Raw genomic sequence first — 21,873 nt, forward strand, 5'->3', positions numbered from 1 at the left:
TGCTGCTTAGCACCCCACAATGCCTGGGATGGCCCCACAACCAAGAATTATGCAGCCAGTGTCAGCTGTGCCGAGGGGAAGACTAGTTTACAGGGGTGGCTCTTGCTGGCCAGCACTTTTCCACCCTCTCAGTAGGGCTCTGAAATCACCATTTGCTCACCCCGTCCTTCTGGGATGAGCAACACCCCAAGTGGCATCAACGGGTCTGGTCTCCCTAACTGGAGAACTATCCTATCTCCATCCCATGCCTTCAGAAACCCCCTGGGCATGACTGTTTCCAGCAGCGACCCTGCCACCCTGCCATCTCCCTCCAGAAGTTTCCCAGCAGCAGCCCTACTTTGCCCCCCAGCCCCCTCTAATCCATGGTCCTCGTGGCAGCCCCCGTGAACTTCCAGAACCCAGCTCTGATGGCTTCACCACCCGCACCGGCCTCTCCCAAAATCTGGCTGACATTTCCATGGGCTTTCTCTGCTTAAGCCTGATCTGGAGCTGAGGAGGAAACCCCACCCCCCTGCTCTCCTGACTTCCACAACGGCCAAGCTCTTTCCCTCTGAGTCTTCGCACATGCTGTTCCCAGCACATCCTTCCATCACTCTTCCAAATGGCTGTTCCTCCTCCTTTAGCTCTTCTCTTTGCTGTCACCTCCTCTGGGACTGTGACCTCCACTCAGCACCTGACCGTGCGCTGGGCACTGTGTGCCAGGCTCTTAGGAATTATCACTGAGTCTCAAAGGAAACATGACTGCACCCCAAATACCTTCGTGCTCTACCATATTCCCTAACGCTTTGTACATGGGCAGGGTCTTGGGGTGAGTTTGTCCCACAGGCTGGCAGTAGAGCAGATAGGTGAAGCTTTGGGGCCAAGGATGTAAAAGCATCCCCCCTGCTACGTTGGCCTCAAAAGCTACACACTGAGGTGATAAAACCTCCACCTGGAGCCCTGAGTGTCTGGTTGGAGTCGAGCCCCACCTGCCACACGGGTGTGGGTGAGAAATAAACATCTATTGTTTCAAGCAACCGAGATCTGGGAGCTGTTTGTTACATGGCACAATGGAAGCCACACGGCCCAAGACAACACCCATTTCTTGTGGTCGACCCCTCTGCATTTCATGCGGAATGAATTCCTTCAGTGTCCAGGTGAGGAAAAAGAGGCTGACACAGCTAGCAAGTGGCCTTCCCTCCGGAAGAGTGCCTAGAAAGAGCAAAGGTTCCTGGCTCCTCAGCCCAAGACAGAAAGGTGGTTGTGATAAATACATTTATTTATTTCCCCAAAGTCCCCCTGCACATCTGGTCCCACATCCAGCAGGGGAGGACGTAAGGGGGTCAGCCAGAGAGCAGATGAGATTTAGTGCTCAGAGTAGGACTGGAGAGGGGGTCCTGGATGCCCCTCCCTCAGGAGTTGGGCCAGGGGTGCAGGAAGAGTGGTGTCTCAGTAGACCACCTCATACACGGTGGCCTTCTTGTCCCCAGAGCCTGTCACGATGTACTTGTTATTCCCGGAGATGTCACAGCTCAGCACGGAGGATGACTCCTTGGACTGTCGATCGGGAGGGGAAGGGGGAGAGAGAAGGGAAAGTGAGGCACGGCCAAGGCCAGCATGGTCTGGTTTGTGCTTCTGACCACCTGCAAGTTCAGAGCAAAGAGGAAGGAGACTGCCCACAAGGGTGAGTCTGTGGTCCAGGCTGGGCCCAAGACAGGACTCAGGGGAGCCCAGTGTGGGGAGCCTAGCAGGGGGGAGGGAAGGAGGGTGACACATTTTCCAGAGAAAGGTCCTTTGGAGCTGAGCCTCTGGACAGGTGACAATGCTCCTGGGAAGAGCGAGACCTCAGTTCTCTGGAACAGGAGAACTGCCCTTTCCTGGGAAGCTCAGAGAGGGTATGCACCAGGCATGAGGCCACACAGCACAGCAGAGGGCTAAGGCTCACAGCAGGAGGACCTACACCAGCGCTCTGTAAACTTTTTCTGTAAAGGGGCCAATAGTAAATTTTTAGGCTTTGACCCGAAAGCTCATTTAAGTCCAAATGCGCTCTGGCCATACGTCCAGAGACCAAATCAGTCTGTGTTACATCATCTCCTTTTTCTTTTACAACCCTTTAAAAAATGTAAAAACCACTCCACATCCAGCAGGATGGCTATAAGAAAGAGTGCTGTTGAGGATGGGAAGAAATCGGAACTCTCACACACTGCTAGTGGGAATAGAAAATCTGGAAAACAGCCTGGCAGTTTCTCCAAAGATTAAACAATTATCAGCAATTCCACTCCAAGATATCTGCCCAGGAGAAATGAAAACATGCATGCACACGAGAACTTGTACATGAATATTCACAGCAGCCAAAAAGTGGAAACAGCCCTAGTGTCCATCGACGGGTGATGGATAAACACAATGTGGTCCATCCATACAATGGAATATTAGCCTTAAAAGGGAAGGAGATTCTGACACCTGCTAAAACGTTCATGGACCTTGGGGACATGATGCTCAGTGAGAGAAGCCAGACACAAAAGGATAAATCTTGTGTGATCCCACTCATATGAGTCATCAAATCCATAGAGACAGGAAGTAGATGGTGGGGGCCAAGGGCTGGGGGAGGGGACGGAGAGTCAGTATTTGATGGGGACAGAGTTTCAGTTTGGGAAGATGAGAAAGTTCTGGGGATGGATGGTGGGGATGGTTGCCCGACAGTGTGAGTGTACTTAATGCCACTGAGCTGTGCGCTTACAAATGGTTAAAATGGAAACTTTTATATACATTTTATCACAATTAAAAACAAAAACAGGCTGCGCACAGATGTGGCCCTCGGGCTGACCACTCTGCTTTAGTAGCTTGTGGCTGGTGGGGACACTTCCCTGTTCAATCCCCACTGGGTCCCCAGGCACCTGGTGTCCTGCAGGGCTGGGGACCTCAGACATGAAGTACCTGGAAGATGCTGGCTCCATATGGCGTCCTCCAGGCATTGAGCAGGTTGTCTTTGCCGGTGCTCACGAACCACCGCCCTGGGGGAAGGAGGGCAGGGAGTTCAGGAGAGGGGCAGACTGGAGGAAGCCAGGGCTGGGGGCTGCGGGCAGAGGCGGGGCAGCCTGGTCTGGCCTCTCTTCTCGCTCCCTTTCTTACACCTCTGCCCGTCTCTGGGGGACAGGAGGCCCCTTAGCTGATGCTCGAGCCCCCCCCCCCCACATTTCAGATACTGAAGCCAAGGCCTCAAAGGGCTCCAACTGGCCTTCAAGCAGGCGGAGCCCCAGGAGAATGTTGCCAGATAAAAACAGGGTGCCCAGTTACATCTGAATCCGAGATCAACCACACGTCATTTTTAGTACTGGTGGGTCCCACATAGTACATTATCTGTTTGTTCGGGTTTTTTTTTAAGTATATGTAAGTTCCATGAAATACTTGGGACATATCTTTACTAAAAAAAAAAAAAAAGCTTTTTTAGTGTAAGTATATCCCATGCAATATTTGAGATATATCTGCACTAACACATTAGTTGCTTTTTAGTATAAGTACGTCCCATGTACTTGGGGGACATACTTATGCTAATAAATTATGTGTTGTTTAGTGTAAGTATGTCCCATAAAATACTTGGGATCTACTTACTTATGCTAACAAATTCTTTGTCCTTTAGAGTATGTCCCATGCAATACTTAGAATGGGACAAGTAAGGAATGATTGTTGTTTACCTAAGATTCAAATTAAACCAGGGATCCTCTTTTTCTGTCGTGAGTTTTTTTTTGTTGTGGTTGTGTTTTGGCAACCCTGCCCCAGCGCCCCGGAGTCCCCACCCCAGACCGGCAGACACCCACCACAGGAGGCAAATTTGAGGGAGAGCACACAGCTCTCGTGAAGATGCAGCTGGTATTTCTCGGGCTTTCGGACGTGCAGGATCTCCACGTTGCTGCTCTCCATGCCGACCGCCAGCCAGTCCTGGTTGGGGCAGTGGCCCAGGGAAAAAATCTGGGGGTGAAGAGGGAAGACAGGCGATGAAAAACCCCTTGGGGTGTGGGGGGGATGCCCAGAGCTGGGGGGCCAGGGCGGGGAGTGGAGATGTCCAACACTCTCCCGCTGCATCTCCCGCGTGGAGAAGCAGCTGGCCCTGGGCCTGGAGCACAGCAGGCAACTGCGTGTTGAATCATTAATATTAATCAGAATTACACGGAACCCTGGGGCCTCATATCCATTATCTGCTCTGAACGCACAACAGCTCTGGGAGGGAGGGAGGGAGGGGGCAAAGCCAGCAAGGACAGTAGCTCCCCTTCAGCAGATGGTGGAAGGGAAGCTGAGGCCACATCCAGCTCAAGGTCACATAGCAAGTCCATCAAAGACCAGGCCTTCTGACTCCCAACTTGGAACTTTCCCCACTTGCCAACACCAATTTTTACTTTGATTTGAAAGTACGCGGTGGCTTCATAAGTCTGTGCCCCATGCCCAGCGCCGCATAGAGAGGCATAAGACCCTCACCCATCCTAAGCCTCTCAAAGTCTTACTGACAAATGAGACGTGTGGAAAGTACCATAAATTCACAGCAAAGCCTGGAAGGTTTCACATGTTCCTGGCCATATAGAAGTGTTCCTGTATAAAGAAGGGCCCGGTGGGATGGGAGATATTCACCATGGGATCACCAGATACATATGCCACCCATCTAAATTTTGGGGACACGGGATGGACAACTATACCCACCTGCACCCCTGATTTCCCTATCAAAGGAAGCTTCAAGCTAAAGAGAAGGTAAAAAAAGAAAGAGTTCGGGGGCTAGTGCCCACCAGATTTCAAGGAGGGGGCAAATTGGAGATGGGATTTGAAGGATGTGTAGGAGTTTACCAATGGGAGAAAGGAAAGGAAAGGCATGTCAGCCAGAGGGAACTGTAAGTGGGGAGGTCCAGAGGTATCACATGGCATGGTGTGTGTGAGACTAGAGCACAGAGGCCTTAAAGAACAGGCCAAGGAGCTCACAACCTGCCCCCAAGGCAATGGGAGACAGGATCTGGGTCCAGGGTATCTGGAGACCTGTCCTTGACTCTTTGTTCAGCCCTGGGGAGCCCCATGATTCTGTCCAACCCCTTCACCACATCCTTCAATCTGGCCTTCCACAGCACCCCCAGTAGAGATCTCTCTGTGCCCGGCTCCTATCTGTCCCCTGGGGTCAGCAGCTCCCCCACGATGAGTCCTGGTTGGGGGCGGTGGTCAGGAGCTCTCAGTAGGGTCAAGGGGTTGAAGGCTGGGAGGAGAAACCAGCTACACAAGAGACAAAGGTACAGAGGAATGGCTTGGCAAGAGCATCTGGGAAGATGATCTGAGGGTCTTAGTAGCCCCACAGCTTGATACGAATCAGCTCCTTTGTGCTTCCCTGTGCTATCTTTGAAGAATTAAAGAGGAAGGTCTGTGGATTTGTCTCAAGGACAAGAAAGATGGACACAGAGAGCAGATAGTTGGTTCTGCCCGGCATCTGGAAGTGGGTGTCTCAGGGGGAGAGGAAGGGAGGCCAGATTCCTGGAGCTTGTGTCCCCCTTCTGCCAGATTCCGTGCGGCACCTGGGAGCTGAAGTCATGCTGCTGCAGCTGGCGGCCCTCCCGCAGGTCCCAGCAGCGCACAGTGTTGTCCAGGCCCCCTGTCCAGAGCCGAGTGCCATAATCAGAAATGTCGATGCAGCTGGCCCCATCCGTGTGGCCCTGGAATTGCCTGGAGGAAGGAGGGCCCAGGTGTCCATCCTGGAGGTGATGCTGTTTCAGCATCCTCCCAGGCCGCTCCCGTAGCACAAAGGGGAGACGGCAGGGGCTTGCCCAAGGTCACAGGGCACCGGCCACCCACCTGACCATGGTCTGGTTCTGCAGGTCCCAGACCACGATGTTGCCGTCGCTGCAGCAGGAAAAGCAGACCTTGGCGTCGGGGCTGACGGCCAGGGCGTAGCAGGCGGGCGCCGAGGAGGTCAGCTCCGCCTTGATGCGAGGGGTGGGGGCTGCCAGGTCCCAGATGGACAAGGTGCTGGCCTCACCACCCACTATCAGACTCCGGCCGTCCGGCAGCAGCTTGCAGGAACGAATGTAGTTGTCCCGGTTCTGGGAGGGGAGAGAAGCAAGGGCGTGGGGTAGTACCCTCAGCCATGCCTGCCAGAGCCCAGCTGAAAAAACCAACCCCGGTAGGCCTGTAAGCTCTGCCCCAGTTGGCCTATAAGCTCCACCCTATTGGCCTTAATCTCCAATCCTGCTGGACTGTAAATTCCACCCTCATTGGCCTATAAATCCTGTCCCTGGTTGGCCCATAAGCTCCACCCCACTGGCCCATAAGCCCCAACCCTGTTGGGCTATAATCTCCACCTGTGGGTGCCCTAAGAGCTCTGCCCCAAATTGGCCAACAAGCCCCGCCCCGATTGGCCTATAAACTCCACCCATTGGCCTATAGCCCCACCCCTAGGTGGCCTGTAAGGTCCACCCAGGTCCGGCCTATAAGCCCCGCCCTGCTGGCCTGCAAGCTCCGCCCCGCCCTCACCAGGCAGTCCAGTTGGGCCACTGGCGTCTTGGCGCCCGGCTGGCCCACGTCCCACACCTTCACACAGCCCTTGCCGCCCGTGTACACATGCTGCGTGGTGCCGCTGATGGTGACCGCGCAGACCACCTCGCCGTGCGCCAGCGTGTGCAGCTGCCGCGCGTGCCGCGGGATGCCGGCGCCCACCAGCGCGTCAGAAGGGAAGGGCACCGGCTGCATCTGCCCGTCCGCAGACACGTGGAAGGAGTACGCCCTGGACGGGAGGTGGGGCATGACGCACGGGGAGCCGGGACCCTCCCCACCCTCACCCCCCTGCCTGTGCCCCCATGCGTTTAGGGACGGGGCCCCAGGATCAAAGGTCAGCGTGATACTGAAGAGGAAGGGGTCCGGCCGTGGCCTGGTGCATGGTAAGCAGGCACTTAGTGAATCTCCGTGGAACAGAGGATCCAGGAAGATGCCTTGTGAGCTCCAGAGAACGCAGTCCAATAGCAGCCACCAGCCACAGGGCCAGTTAAATTGAAAGAAATTTAAAATTTCAGTTCCTCAGTCGCAGTGACCACAGTTCAAGTGCTCAAAAGCCACAGATGGCTGATAGCAATCAGATTGGACAGCTGTAAGTGTACAACATTCCCGTCACGGCAGAAAGTTCACTGATCTTGGGGCCGGGTCATTCTCTGGGGTGGGGCAGTCCTGTGCATTGTAGGGTGTTGAGTAGCATCCCTGGCCCCCACCCACTAGAGGCTAGAAGCACTTGGGTGTGACAACCAAAAATCACCAGACATCACTAAATCCTAGGGTTGGTGGAGGGGGGGCAGTAAGGATGCACAAAATCTACCCCCTGCTGAGAACCACTAGTGTAGCCTTTGCTTGTTACATAACCCTCTCTCCAGAGAGCAACTCTGGGAGCCTCTCCCTTACAGAAGAGACTTTCTGGAAAGACAGCAGGGAAGCCCAACACCCACCCCACAATGTAAGCACCTGACAGGAGGCAGGGAGCCCCACCCTAGTACTCACGGCTTTCCCCCAGGGATGGTGGGCAGGGAGGAAGAGATGGACGACCCTCGGAGATGTGGATGAGACTCAAATGCCATCTGCCAAAACGCCAACGGGGGTGTCATGGGCGGATGACTCAAACCCACAACTGCCCTCTCCCATGCTCACTTGCCATATTCCTCTCTGTTTATCAGAGGACACCCCCCAATTTGTTTATCAGTCCCTCCCCAAGAAAGGGGAGATGCCCTTTCCTTTACCCATCCTACAGATGGGAAAGTGGAGGCTTTCACATGAGGGAACCCCAAGGTCTCTGGCTGGGGAATCCTATGGCCCCAGAGGTGGAAGGATCCTGATGAATCTTCTGTGCAATGCACAGAACAGGGGTCAGCAAACTCTAGCCCCCTGCTTGTTTTCATAAATAAAGTTTTATTGGCACACAGCCACACCCATTCCTGTGTATGTTGTCTATGGTGGCTTTTGAGCTATGAAGGCAGAGTTGAGTAGTTGTGATAGGGATCAAATGGTCTGTAAGGCCAAAAATACTTACCATCTGGCCCTTTACAGAAAACACTGCTGACCCCTGTTCTACAACAGCCCTTGCAAGTGCCCACCCAGCCTCAGGCCTTGAATAACTCCAATGACAGGCATTTTATTCCCTCTGGAGGCATCTACACCCACTTCAGGATGGCTCACTCTAGCAAGCATCGGTCCCAGTACTGCCCTCTGGGGCCCACGCAGACCCTGTCTCCTCCCCCTGCACCAGCTCAGGAGTCTCATGCCTCTCCTTCAACTCCTTCCCATAGTACCTCACTTCCAGTCCTCTCCCTGGGGTGATCCTTCCTCTACAATCTACCAGAATCACCAAAGTCCCTTAAAAATCAGGGCAAACAACTGTACACCAGGCTGAAGGGGACCCTCACATCCCATGGCTGAGGTTCTCTGGTTCTCTTAACGCAACATAATCACAGTTGCTTTTTCCACAGTCACAGGTGCTTATTTGTATTAAGCTTGTGGGGCTACTGAGACCCTCAGATCGTCTTCCCACATGCACTTGCCAGGCCAGGACTTTCCTCCCTTTCCCAATTCCCTGGTCTTTCTGTGTGTACCTGGTTTCTCCTCCCAGCCCCCAGCCCCTGGGCCCTGCTCACATCTCCTGGCATCTCCCACCCTGAGGACTCACCATGGGGGAGTGTCCATACATCACAGAGCCGCTGACCTGGGGGGACAGGTGGAGGCTGACGTAGGAGCTGGGCACAGAGAGGTCCCCATTAAGGGTGCTGTGGGAGCCCAGGCTGAAGGATGTGGTGAAGGGACTGGACAGGGTCAGAGGACTCCTCAGGGCTGAGAGAGAAGAGACACAGACAGATCTTCAGACACGTTGGAGCCAGATCCTGCCTTCCACTGCCTTGGAGGGAGCTCCAGGGCTCTCATGCTCTGGCCCAGATACCCTGTCCTATCTCCAGACATTTACAGATGCTGTTCCCTCTGGCCAACAAGCCTTTCCTTTTCCTTTTTCAGTTGTTGAATTCTTACTCATCCTTCAAAACCCAGACTCAATGTCCAGCAACATCTCAGGAACATCCTTGAGCCTCCCCACTCCACCCCTTGCCTCTAACCTGGCCCATCTTGGGTCCCTTCCTCTACCCCAGCCCTGATCACACAGAGCTGGGAATTTTGGGGTCTGGGTCTCCTCCCCCACCACCTGGGAGCTCCCTGAAGGCAAGTTCCAGGACTAGTTTCTTTCTGGGACTCCGGAACCAGCCAGAGCCCGACCGTAAGACAGAAAAGAGGAGCGCTGTCATCCCCATACTAATGATGGGAAAAGTGAGGCTCAGAGAGGTTGATCACTTGCCCGAGGTCACACAGCTGGTGAGTGTCCAAAGCTGGCCTGAAACCCAAGCCTGTCTAACTCCAAAGCTTGTCTCTCCAGCACTAGGCTGAAGCCCCAGAGCAAGTCACTTCCCCTCTCTGGGCCTCAGTTTCCCCACCCATCAAGCCAAGACAATGAAGAAACAGAGGCCCAGAGTGAGGCAGTGTCTATTCTGAGCCATGGAAAGGGCAAGGCAATGCCCCAGCTGGAATCCACATGTCCTGCCTCCCCCACCCCCACCATTTTTTAGAACTCCCCGGAAAGGAGGCCTGTCCTGGCAGGCACCAGCAGGTACTCACCAATACTGTCCGTGGAAGGTGCTGGCTTGGCCGCGAGCTGGCGGAGATGACTGGCGGAGCTGGGCCCAGGGGTGGATGCGTCCTGGGGCGGGGAGGAGTCGCAGGACTTGGAGGCAGGGGTGCCGGCAGGAAGATCGTTCTGGGGGAGAAAGGGTGGGACTGAACACCCCCAGGCACCTGGTGCCTTGCAGCCCAAGGATCTGGGCAGAAGGTGAATGGGAGGAGGGAGTACACCTGGAGCAGGCCAGGGCTCATGCAGGGACACACACACCAGGGGAGCGGGCCCCACAGCCGACCTCCTAAGCATGGGGCCCGTGTGAGCATCTGCACGCATCAGAACACCAGGCGGACGCCTGAGTGTCCACCCCATGGGGTGCACACACGTGCGTGCCCATGGGAACCCAGGCAATCTTGGGAGAACTGCGCATGCGTGTGATAAGGTACACAGGGCAACCACAGGGTAAGGGATGCGGTGAACATTCCTACATCTGGGGCATGGTGGGCGCACAGGGATCACAAGAGAAGGCGATGCACAAAGTTAGAGGCTGTCGCATCTTTTAGGGCCAAGGAACAAACTCTAGGATGGGCTCTCGAAGCAGGAGACCACGAGGAGCTCCCCCACTGCTGTCCCTTCCCTTGGGGACCCTGGAGGAGAAGGGGAGCCGGACCTCCTTCACGGAGGAACAAGCTCTGTCTCGGCTTCCTGCCATCGCTTCCTTTGCCTTTCAAGAAACTTCACATCCTCGTCTTGTGTGGGTTGCACCCTATCTTTCCTTTACAAGGTCACACATTTTGTGATAGCCACACTCACACACCCACGACAGGGAGTGGACGGTGCCAACGTGGGGACCAGGGGGGCCTTCTCCATTAGAACAGTGCTGCCCCTCCCCCTCTTTGTCTCCTTGGAGTGGGAGGAGGGCACAAGAGATGCGATGGGAGCCCCAACCTTGGCGGTTGCCATAGCAACCCGCTGGGAGGGGAGGCCTAGAAACCGACACAGTCTCCCTGGTAAGGGCAGGGCAGGGGTCTGGGGAAGATTTGGGGGCAGGGACAAAAGGAGCTGAATTGAGAATGCCTGGGGGAGTGCTTTTAGGTGGTCCATACAGCTGGCATTAAACATCAGGAGGCCCAAGGAGAGAGTTGTTCTGATATGGATCATCTTTTCTTGCAGGGACCACAGCCCAGGTTGGGGCTGGTGTGTCCCCAAGGCCTTAACACTCCCAGGGCTGGAATCAGCCTGGCCAAGCCAGCAATTCTATAGTTTCACTGTGTTTATTTTCACCGGATTTCCTATTTATTGCAAGAGATACTTGGTTTCCACATAAGATGGTGAGCTGCCTTTTAATATTATTTACGAAGTTGCCTTTCCAGATTTACTGAGGTTCCACAGAGTGAGTCCACTTAGGAAAATTACTGGACTAATGTAGGTAGAGGTGGTTTTTAGGAAGGCAGCAAAATAATCACTAAGGGAATCCTGGACCACAACAGCCTGTTTCATTTCTCATCACCCCACATCTAATGTGGTAGAATCTGTTTCCAGGTCCCCAGGATGAATAAAATGAGTTTCAAGGCTTCCCCTACTCCTTACCAAGACGAGCTCCTTGGTTCTGGGGAGTGGTGAGCCAAGGCTGGAGGCCAAGGAGGCTGGACTGTCCACCAGGTCCCGACGGGCAGGGATGCAGATGGGTGCCTTTCCACATGGGGTGGTTGCTGGGCTGGGGGGCTCGGAGGGTTGGTCCTGGGTTGGAGGAGGTGATGATGAGTGGGGGGGGCGGGGTGAAGTGGCAGGGAAAGGAGAGGCCCTCTCTATACCCTGCTCGTGTCCTACCCCAACCTCTAGACTGGGCACCTAGGACCCACCTTGGGAGGATTATGAAACCTCCCTGAGCCTCAGTGGGCTCATCTGTAAAATGGGTTAAATGACATAAGCACACATAGCAAGGACTATATATGGGCTTGGTTTTGTTTTCCCCCATTGAACAGATGGGGAAAAGTGAGGCTGGGGAAGGGGGTGTCACTCCCCCAAAGTGACACAGTGAGCCAGGGCTTGAAGCTGCTTCCGTTGCCCACATCCAGGGTTCTCTGGGTCTCAGTTTCCCCACCTGTGCTATGGAGAGGAGGTCAGCCTGGGGTGCCCCAGTTTCTCCTACTTCCCCTGGCCCCATGCCATCCCCATCCCAGCCATCCCATAGAGAGGGGAACACCAGGACACCCACTCCCTCTGGGTCCCCCAACTCCCCCAGATAACCCACTGCCTGCTCTGTGCCCAGACCTCTTGGTCCTGAGGTCAGAGTGGGAGGAGGTTGGACCCCGACTCACCTCGTCCACCACCAGGTTGTAATCGCTCTTGTCCTCATCACTCTCCTGGGGGGACACGGGGGAGAGAGCTCACCCTGGCCATGCTCCTGCCTCCACGCCCCCTTACATCTCTTCAGGAGGGTTTGACTGGGATTCTGTGGCTTGGTTCATTTGCTCAAGTACAAGGGAGGCCGGGGGAAGGGGGAATCCTTCAATGGAGGAGATGGAGCTGAGTGCCCAAGAGGTGCTGTGTGGCCTCACTTTACTCCTCTGTGCAGTGGGGGAAGAGCCAGAGACCAGGAGGCATCCTTACCTCCTTCCCAGCTCTCGACCCACAAGGGCAATCAATCTCTCAGTCTGGTCCGCCTCCCACACTGTCTGCCCACCCCAGTCCATGTGTGCCACCCACGCACATAAGGTCCCGACAGATCCTTCTCCTCGGCTCTCTGCTTCCCATTGCCACCCGGGCCGCTGGGTCGCTCCTCTTCCGCCACACTCTCTGGGGGTGAGGGGGATGCACTCTGCAGAGACACAGGGCCTCAGACTGCGTCCTGGTCCAGCCAAAACCAAGGATCCCCATCACTGTTATTAGGATTTGTGCCTTAAGCTTCCCATCTGGGAAAAGGGACCTTCCAAGGGCAGACTCAGTGGGGTCATGACAACCACAAATGTCCCCAGACATCGCCCAGGGTCCCCTGGGTGGGGGGCACTAGTGTGAACTGAGATGAGCTCTAAGTGCAAAATGCATTCGGATCTTGGAGGCATAGTACAATAAAAAGAACGGAAAAGATCCCATTAAAACTGTTTTATGTTGGGAGTTGGGGTTTTGTGGGGGGCATGAGCCAACCTTGCAGGTCTCCTTGCATGACCCTGCAATAAACCTTTCTCTGCTCCAAAAAAACAAAAACAAAAACAAAAACCCTGTTGATTACAGGTTGAAATATTTTAGATGCATTGTGTTAAACAAAATTTACTATTGAAATTCATTTCACCTGATTAACTTTTTTTTTTTTTTTTTGCAGTACGCGGGCCTCTCACTGTTGTGGCCTCTCCCATTGCGGAGCACAGGCTCCGGATGCGCAGGCTCAGCGGCCATGGCTCACGGGCCCAGCCGCGGCATGTGGGATCTTGCCGGACCGGGGCACAAACCCGCATCCCCTGCACTGGCAGGCGGACTCTCAACAACTGCGCCACCAGGGAAGCCCAAACTTTTTTAATGTGCCTACTAGAAAATTTACAGTGATGTTTACACAAAGCTAAACGAGTGACTGAAACTGCATGAACACACACACACACGAGGGCGTGTAAAACCGTGAAGTGGGAATAAGCCCTGTGGGTTGCACCCATGTCTGATTCCTGGCTTTGGTATGGTATTTTAGTTTTGCAAGATGTTATCATTGGGTGAGGGGTGCATGGGACCTCCTTGTACATTTCTTTGCAACCTCCTGGGCATCTGTAATGATTTCAAAATTAAACAAGTTTAAAAAAATTACCTACAGGGCTCACATGATATTTCTATTGGTCAGCACTCTTGTATATGATAAAATGGATTGGATGAGGGATAAATTAATGACGGAGGGATGGATGGAATGCTACCCGAGCACACATTCATTTATTCAATTGCAAAAACTCGCTAGAGATGGAAAATTTTAAATAAATAAAACTCTAGTCTTATGGGCATCCCCCCCACCAAAAAAAAATGGCTACACAGTGTGAAAGCAGGATGCGGCCTCCTTCTGAGGCCCCTATCAGCTCAGAACAAGCAGCTTCAGCCACATGTGAAGACAAAGCAAATGTTAGATAAGAGGGCAAATCCCCCATGCCCCTCAACTTACCCTGCTCGGGGCTCTCTCCACTGACAGGCGGGGGGGACGTGGTGAAGAGAGAGAAGGAAAAAGAATAAGGGGTCTGTATCCCACCGTGCCAGAGCGCAGAGCCCTCCACAGTGTATAAGGCCCCCTTCCCAGCTCAGAACCCCCCTTCTCCTTCCAACACCCTTGCAAGGGGTGGACAATCCCTTCCCTGCACCATTCAGATAGACGCCCAGAGAGGGATAGAACTTGCCCAAGGACACACAGCCCACTGGGGACAGAGTTGAACCCACGACCCTGCAGCCCCTTTGGTAAGTTTGATGGTCCTGCTATCCCCTCCTTGGGCCCCTGCGTGCCCCCAGCCCGCGGCATCTGGTGATGTCCACTCACCTCTGGACCCCTCGGCCTCCACGCCTGTCCGGTCCTCCTTGGCGACCGCGGCCAGCTGAGCCTGGGCAGCCAGGGCTCCCGACAGGGCCAGCAGCCCTGTGGCACTGCCGCCCACCAGCCCAGCCGGGCGAGGGGTGAGGGGCACAGGGGGGACGTGGTGGGACAGCGGCTGGAGCTGCTGCTGCTGGAGAGGAGGGGGGTGGGCCAGGGGCGGGGCCCCGGCTGTGCCCTACCCGCCCCCCCTCAAAAGGCTACAGAGAGAGAGCCGGGACAGGCAGGGTCCAGGCAGAAGGGGCACCCTTGGGGTCTCCAGGGCGGCCAGAGCCCAGGCCAGCTGCCCACCCGGCACCCCCAGCTTCACCACCCACGGCGGGGCGGGGGCCGGAAGACTCACGCCAATGAGGCTGTTCAGCTCCCCCACGGTCACCTGCTTGGCCCGCTCCACGGCCTGCAGGACCTGCTGTTGGTGCTGGGGGTGGGTGGGGGGAGGGCGCTCAGGAGAGCCCCCCATCTGCTCGGAAACCCCACCTCCCAGGCCATGCCCTCCGGGGCCCCTCTTCTTCTCTCACTTTTTTTTTTTTTGGCGTCGGGATCTTATTTCCCTGACCAGGGATCGAACCCGTGCCCCCTGCCATGGGAGCGTGGAGTCCTAACCACTGGACCACCAGGGAAGTCCCTTTTCTCGCTTGCTCTTTGTAGTTTCTTTCTCTCCCTCTCTCCCTTTCCTTTCAAAATCATGAAACAGACAGACAAAGAAACAAAGCATTTAAGTGCAGTTCAAACTAATAATTAGAAATCGGGGTTTATACATCAGGGTCCCTCCCTCGCCACTGCTTACATGGGGGCTGGGTCACCCTCTGTGGGCGTTCGTCCCAGGCACTGTGGGGTGTGGAACAGCATCCTTGGCCCCCACTCACTCGATGCCAGGAGCACCCCCAGGGGTGATGACCACAAATGTCCCCAACATCACCCAGTGTCCCCTGGGGGCAGAGTCACCCCCAGTCAAGAACCACTGTACAAATCAGTACCCGAGTACCAACCACCCAGGTCACAATATACAAACTGGCAGCCTCTAGAGGCCCTGTACACCCCACCCTCATCCCACCCTCCTTCCTTCCTCTCCCCACCTTCCTGCAGTGATAAAATGTCCTCAGTCTGCACTGTTGGATACGGAAGCCACATGTGGCCATGGGCACTTGATATGTGGCTGGTGCAACTGGGAACGGAATGCCTCCTTTAATTTAATTTAATAGAAATTTACATGTAAATTTAATGTAATACATTTTAAAAGAAATATAAATTAATACAAATGTAAATGGCCACACATGGCTGGTTGCTCCTGTGTGTGCTCTAAGGCCACTTGTGCACCTGCAACTACCCAGGATGGGGATTTGGGCTGTGTGACACCACTAAGGAGGTGTCAGGATGCTAACCAGGCGCTCCTGTACAGGTCATGCCTGTGAGAGTGTGTCCAGGCCAGGGATTAGTACATTTTGACTGTAAAGGGCCAGAGAGTCAATATTTTCAGTTTTGCAGGCCAGAGGGTCTCTGTGGAAACTCCTCAACTCTGCCATTTTATGGGGAAAGCTGCCATAGACAATAAGGCCATGAGTGGGCATGGCTGTGTGCCAATAAAACTTTATTTACAAAACAAGTGAAGGGCAGGTAACTTGGCCCTCGGGCTGTACTTTGCTGACTCCTAGTCTAGAAGCATGGAATTTGCTGGGGCACACATGTGTCTTAATTCACTCCTTCCTAAAGTCTTTTTACCCTGTTTCCTGTGGTTTGGGCCTTTCTCACTCTGGGCCACCTTGTTCCCATCCTGGGCTTTCAGTCACCATCTCTAAGTCTGAGACCAGACAGAATCTCACTTCATCCCAAGAGCCCAGAAACCTCAGATTCAATGAGATCCAAACCAAGAGGAGCACCTTTCCCTTTTTTGGTCCCCAACACAGTGAGGGCCCCCCTGTATCCACCCTGTGTCACAATCTGTCCTCTTGTCTCTCTGGAGACAGGATGCTCCCGATGGAAGCAGGAACAGGGCATGCAAAGGTCCTGAAGAACTTGGGGCATTCGTACAAGGGCTAACTTTATTTTTTTAAGTTTCAATGAAGTGCTCATACTCTATTGTTTTATCTGCCCTGTTCCACCTTTTTGTACTATTGTGGTTACAAATACGTAAGAGTTACCCTTTTAACCATCTTTAAGTGCACAGCTCAGTGGCATTAAATACATTCACACTGTCCTGCGACCAGCCCCACCATCCATCTCTAGAACTTTCTCATCTTCCCAAAAGGAAACTCTGTACCCAGGAAACACTGACTCCCCATCCCCCTCCCCCAGCCCCTGGCCCCCACCATCTACTTCCTGTCTCTATGGATGTGATGATTCTAGGGACCTCCACTGAGAGGAATCAGACAGTATTTGTCCTTTTGTGACTGGCTGATTTCACTCAACATAATGTAGGGACAAAGTACTAAGGACTAATTTTTATTGGGTGTTTACTAAGCACCTAGCATCATCTTCACCACCTTGTATGTATCAACTGTTCTAAATTTCATGACAGAGGCACAGAGAGGGCAAGCCACTAGCCCACGGCCACACAGCCAGGGCTTGGACCGAGGCAGCCTGGCTGTAGGCTTGAGCCCCCCTCCTGCCCCCTCAGCCAACACCACCCCTCCATCCCTAAGGCCCCAGCCCAGCCAGTGCCCAGGCCCCCAGGCCACCCAGCAGAACCAGTGCCTGTGGCATCCAGCCAGACCCCCTCCCCCACCCTTCTTCCAGTTCCGCTCCCCACCCCCCCACCAAGCCCACTCACCTCCTGCGTCAGGAAGGGGATAATCTGAGCACAGATACCACTGAGGCGCTTCACAATCTCAGCCTGGCAGGAAGCAATGGGGAGGAGGCTTGGAGGGGAGGCTGTCAATCCAGAACCTCCACTCCAGGGCATAACAAGCCTTTGCAAAGCTTGGGGTGAGGGGCCTGTCACCCGCAGGTGCAAGTGTGGGGCACGGGCTCCGGGATAGACTGAGAGCCTGGCGAGGACACCGTCCACCTGATGTCCAGGGCAGCCTTGAGCCGGAAGACAGGACAGACAGATACACCACCCGCCAGACCCACTCAACAGAGATTTCCAGAAAGCAGCTGCGCAGCCACCCAGAGCAGACTGGGACCCCGAGGAGCTTTGAGTTTGAACCCTGGCTGGTCCCAGGTCTCTCTTGGGCATGGCCCCTCTCTGGGTCGTGCCTGCGCCCAGGGGCTGTAGTCAGGGGCGATCCCAGAGCACCACGCTCAGGGGTGTGATGCTGTGATATAAGAAATATACATTTGGGGGAAAAGAATTTGAAAAATAGATACATGCATATTGTATAACTGAATCACTTTGTTGTACACCTGAAATGAACACAACATTGCTAATCAACTATAGTCCAATATAAAATAAAAAGTTTAAAAAAAAGAAAGAAATATACGTTTGGTCTTTGCCCCAGTTCCTGGCACAGAGCTCCTAAAACCCCTAGAGATTTCTGAGTATTAAAGGCAAGAGGAGGGCTTCCCTGGTGGCGCAGTGGTTGAGAGTCCGCCTGCCGATGCAGGGGACATGGGTTCGTGCCCCGATCCCGGAAGATCCCACATGCCGCGGAGCGGCTGGGCCCGCGAGCCATGGCCGCGGAGCCTGTGTGTCCGGAGCCTGTGCTCCGCAACGGGAGAGGCCACAGCAGTGAGAGGCCCGCATACAGCAAAAAAAAAAAAAAAAAAAGGCAAGAGGAGCATCTTTTGTTATTCACAATAAGCCCCTTTCACCCGCACGTGAGTTTATTAACAGGGATGGGACTTTCAATCCCACCCCCAACTCCCGACCTCCGGGGAGGCGAGAGGAGCTGGAGGTTGAGTCAATCACCAGTGGCCCCTGGTGAAATCAATCGTGCCTAGGTAATGAAGCCTCCCTAAAAACCCTTAACTGAAGTGGTTTCCAGAGCTTCTGGTGGGTGGACACATGGAGGTGCTGGGAGGGGGCGCCCGGAGCGGGCACAGAAGCTCCATGCCCTTCTCCATACCTTGCCCTGTGTATCTCTTCCATCTGGCTGTTCCTGAGTGATATCCTTTATCATGAAAGGGTGATAGTAACAGCTTTCCCAAGTTCTGTGAGCCATTATAGCAAATTATCAGACCGAGGAGTGGGTCGCGGGAACCTTGATGTATAGCTGGTGGGTCAGAAGCCCAGGAGGTCTGGACTTGCAGTAGGCATCTGAAGTGGGGGCAGTCCTGGGGGGCTGATCCCTGAACCTGCGGGGTCTACACTGACTCTGGGTAGTGTGTTAGGATTGAGCTGAAGTGTAGGACATCCAGCTGGTGTCAGAGTTGGAGAACTCGTTGGTGTGGCAAAAACGAAATATTTGGTGTCAGAGGATAGAGATAGGATACGAAGAGTGTGGTTTTACTTGTAGGTTTCACCTGGGACCGGGGGCTGGGCCGGGGACGCCCCATAGAGGCTGAACAGAGGGGAAGCATGTGGGTGGGTAAGGGGGTGTTTTGTCAGCCTGTGCTTTGCCTCTGCGTCAGTTACAGGAGTGCTGGGTACTTTGTGTATCTGGGTGAGGTTTGTGTCTTCCATCTGCTACCAGGAGGGTGGAACGAAGGCTCCTAGGGCCGGTACCCTATCCCTTACCCTCCATCCTATACATGCACCCATGGGACCACACCATGCTCCAGGCAGACAAGCCCCCCGCCACCTATACCAGACGCAGCAGAGTCCCCAGAGACCCAGAAAAGCACGCCAAGGCAGGCGCCCCCAGGCACTCCCAGCGTACCCCTACTTCTTCCCACCCACCAGAAAGACCCTGGGTTCTGCCCGTTTATTCTAATATTTGGATGGACAAAATCCAAGATTCCTTCAACCTCAGAATCTTGGGGTCCCTTTCATCCCCTTAGAAAACATCAGGGTGCATGGGTGGTAGAATCCTCGCCTGCCCTTAGAAACCATCAGAAAATCTCGAGCTCAGTCTCAGGATCTGGGGATTAATCTTGGGCAACTGAAGTCAATTGCAGAGCCTTCAGGTCTAACTCAGAACCTTGAGGTCACACTCAGAAGCTGAGGACAGTCTCAGAACCTCAGATCATTAGGGTTAATCTCAGAACATTCAAAACAACGACAGAACCTTGGGGTCCATCTCAGACCCTCAGGATCCACCTCCAAATGTCAGACATGCTGATCTGAAAGAGACCTCTAAGACTGTCCGTTTGTCCCCCTCCTGGGACAGAAGTCCCTCCGCAGCCTGGCTGACCTGGCTGCTGGCTTCTGCTATGAGCCTTCCTTGACAGGGACGCCTGGCCCCTGTCCACTGCCCAACTCTCTCGTAGACACGGTCTCCAGCAGTTCATTTTCCTTTCATGAGGCTGAAATCTGGCCTCCTGATCCCAGAGATTTCAGGATAAGACCTCTGTTCTCTGGAGCAGAGGGAGCGCTGGGTCCCTCTCACAACTTCCAGACCCCCCCACCCCCGCCACTGGACACCCTTACCCCCAACACACAGTTACCTGCTTATGCATTTCAATGTTGAGCCCGTAGGACATTTCATAGTACTGCAAAGGAAAAGCTGTCTGGCAATGTCCACCGTGCCCATGGCTGTCCAGCTGCTCTGGGTGACGCTTGGTCTTCCAACAGTCCCCAGACTGGGGGGGATCACAGTAGGATCCAGAGCCTCCCAGCTCCCTGGGGGCCCAGAGGGGGAGCCCAGAGAAGAAAGCAGGAACCCCCTCCATTCTCCCCAGGGGAGTGAGGGAGGGGGGCAGTACCCAGATACCCTATGGGCATCCTTCCCTTATTGTTCTTAAGAGCTGGGAGGGCCCTGGGAGACAGCCTGGAATCCCAAGCAGCCCACTTTACAGATGAGGGAAAATGAGGCCCAGAGCAGGCCGGGGACTTGCCCCAGAGTGGTACTGGAGTCGGGGTTCACACCCCACGTGTTTCCACTCACAGCCAAGCTCTCTTCCCCACTCTCCCCCCCACCCCCCGCCCCGTTTTGACAACCCGCCTTACCATGACATAATGTCGCTGCATTTCTGTCTTCTCACTGGCCAACTTCTCACACTCCAGCTTGAGGCTGGGAAGGAGACGGGGCATCGGGATCCCACTCTCCCTGCCCCCCCAGCAGGGACACCCACGGACCCCTTCTGGGCCAGTTTCCAAAGCTATAGGACTGGCTCTCCCCCGCCCCACTTCCTCACACACACCCCCAACCTCCTGCCCCCAGGCCCACCCCATCCCTTCCCAGGCTCAAAATGTCCCAGCACTGGACCATCCGTCCTCCTCACCTGCGATTCTACCTGGAAGCCCTCCCTCCCCACGCCCCTAGGGCCTCTCCCTCCTCCCTGCACGCCGGAGGCCCCGCCCCTTCGCCCCAGCGGGCCCCGCCCTTCGCCCCCAGGTGAGCCCCCGGGTGAGATCCCGGGGCCCCTGGGGCGGGACGCCCCCGCCCCCCCTCACCTGTGGTACTGAGCCTGAAGAAACTGGAATTCTTCTTTGATGCGGTCGCAGATCTCCAAGATTGAGAACTTGAAGGGCTGGCCGGACTGAAGCGGGGTCTGGGGGTGGGAAGCCGGGGTCTGAGTTCCCGGACGCGCGACCCCCCTACCCCCCGCAGCCAGGCCCCCCACTCACCGGGTGCCTTCCCTGGGGGTACATCCTGTCGATTCGGGAGGCCCCCCTCCCACGCCGCCTGAGCTTGACGATATGGGGACGGGGGCGGAGAGGCGGCGGCGGCGGGATGGGGGAGAGGCTGGGGTGGGGGGCTGCCCGAGAAAGAAGGAGGCAGCGGCGTGGGGCAGGGGACCCCGGAGTCCCCCGCCCCCCGAGCAGGCGCACGGGGTCGCGGGGACCGAGGGGCGCCGAGGCCCCTGCCGGGCGGGGGGCGCGAGGCCGGCGCAGAAGGTCGGGCGAGCAGCGGCGGGTTTCAGAGGCGCGGGCGACGGGCCCCGCGCAGAGCCGCCTCCCTCCGGCGGGGCTCGGCCAGGAGCCGCGGGCAGAGCCGCCTTAAGGTGGCGCCGCCGCCCCCCGGCCCACCCGACCCGTGCACCCCCGCGCCGCAGCCGCGGCCTTGAGACCACCCCTTCCCTTCCACCAGGGACCAGCGGGGAAACTGAGGCTCGCGTCCAGCCCCGCAAACGTCGCCCCCTCGCTCTCCCTGAGGGCCCATGAGAGAAAAGCCCAATAAATACCTAGTGGCCCACTGTGGGAGTAGCTTGGTGGGGAGGGGGGCAGTTGGGGGCCAGAAATGGCCTTTCTGAGGAAGTGGGCTAAGACAAGGGTCGGGAGGAAGCAGCCTGCCAAGTGTGGGCTGGGAAACCTGCCTGCACAGAAAGGGACCAGGTGAGGGATGGGGCTGGGAGGCAGAGCTAGGCCCTCGCCTTTTCCTGGCCTCAGTATTCGCATCTGTAAAATGGCAGAGGCAGGGGCTATTTTTAAAGGACAAGGCACATGAACAGCCCTCAGCCTGGCCTGGTACAGAGTAGACTCCCAGAGCTGGGAGTTGGGTTCCGGTGGCCACCACCAGCAGACTGGGCTGTCTCCCCTCTCAGACGATGGGCTCCTAGAAAGCAGAGGTCCCAAGGAGGATGAAAACGAATCTCTGCCATCAGACTGAGGTCTCTCTGAGGGCAGGGGCTCCATCTCCCATCGCAGACCACAGATATCCAGTGTGGTAGGAGGTGGGACATTCTTATTCCCATCATGCTTCTGAGAAAC

At 55.4% G+C, this 21,873-nt stretch overlaps 1 protein-coding gene across 3 annotated transcripts; it reads right to left on the bottom strand.

Annotated features, from left to right (window-relative positions):
• Positions 1-1,281: 1,281 nt before the first annotated feature.
• Positions 1,282-20,984, bottom strand: TLE2 (TLE family member 2, transcriptional corepressor). 3 transcript variants are annotated; one of them, XM_060094606.1, is made up of 21 exons: positions 20,791-20,984; positions 20,617-20,714; positions 20,170-20,233; positions 19,668-19,712; positions 16,951-17,013; positions 14,702-14,857; positions 14,527-14,601; positions 14,133-14,316; positions 13,767-13,786; positions 12,345-12,452; positions 11,953-11,997; positions 11,222-11,371; positions 9,634-9,772; positions 8,645-8,805; positions 7,486-7,562; positions 6,475-6,724; positions 5,797-6,044; positions 5,520-5,667; positions 3,795-3,945; positions 2,914-2,990; positions 1,282-1,536 (listed from the first exon to the last, which is right to left on the bottom strand). In XM_060094606.1, exons 1-21 carry the CDS (start codon positions 20,812-20,814, stop codon positions 1,429-1,431), a joined length of 2,391 nt encoding a protein of 796 aa, XP_059950589.1. In that variant the 5' UTR covers positions 20,815-20,984; the 3' UTR covers positions 1,282-1,428. The 3 variants fall into 3 exon arrangements, with proteins under 3 accessions (XP_059950589.1, XP_059950588.1, XP_059950587.1); XM_060094605.1 differs by lacking the exon at positions 14,702-14,857 and having other exon boundaries at positions 14,133-14,313; XM_060094604.1 differs by lacking the exon at positions 14,702-14,857.
• Positions 20,985-21,873: the final 889 nt, after the last annotated feature.

The sequence above is a fragment of the Mesoplodon densirostris genome, chromosome 3, assembly GCF_025265405.1.
Source record: "Mesoplodon densirostris isolate mMesDen1 chromosome 3, mMesDen1 primary haplotype, whole genome shotgun sequence".
Taxonomy (NCBI): domain Eukaryota; kingdom Metazoa; phylum Chordata; class Mammalia; order Artiodactyla; family Ziphiidae; genus Mesoplodon; species Mesoplodon densirostris.

What these genes read in the sequence shown, in the direction of transcription:
- TLE2 (XM_060094606.1), bottom strand. Translation starts at nt 20,814, where the DNA reads ATGTACCCCCAGGGAAGGCACCCG. An exon ending in AGGATCTGTCGGGACCTTAT is followed by an intron (nt 11,998 to 12,344) that starts GTGCGTGGGTGG and finishes GTGTCCCCCCAG; the next exon opens with GAGAGTGATGAGGACAAGAG. An exon ending in GAACCAAGGAGCTCGTCTTG is followed by an intron (nt 9,773 to 11,221) that starts GTAAGGAGTAGG and finishes TTTCTCCCCCAG; the next exon opens with AACGATCTTCCTGCCGGCAC.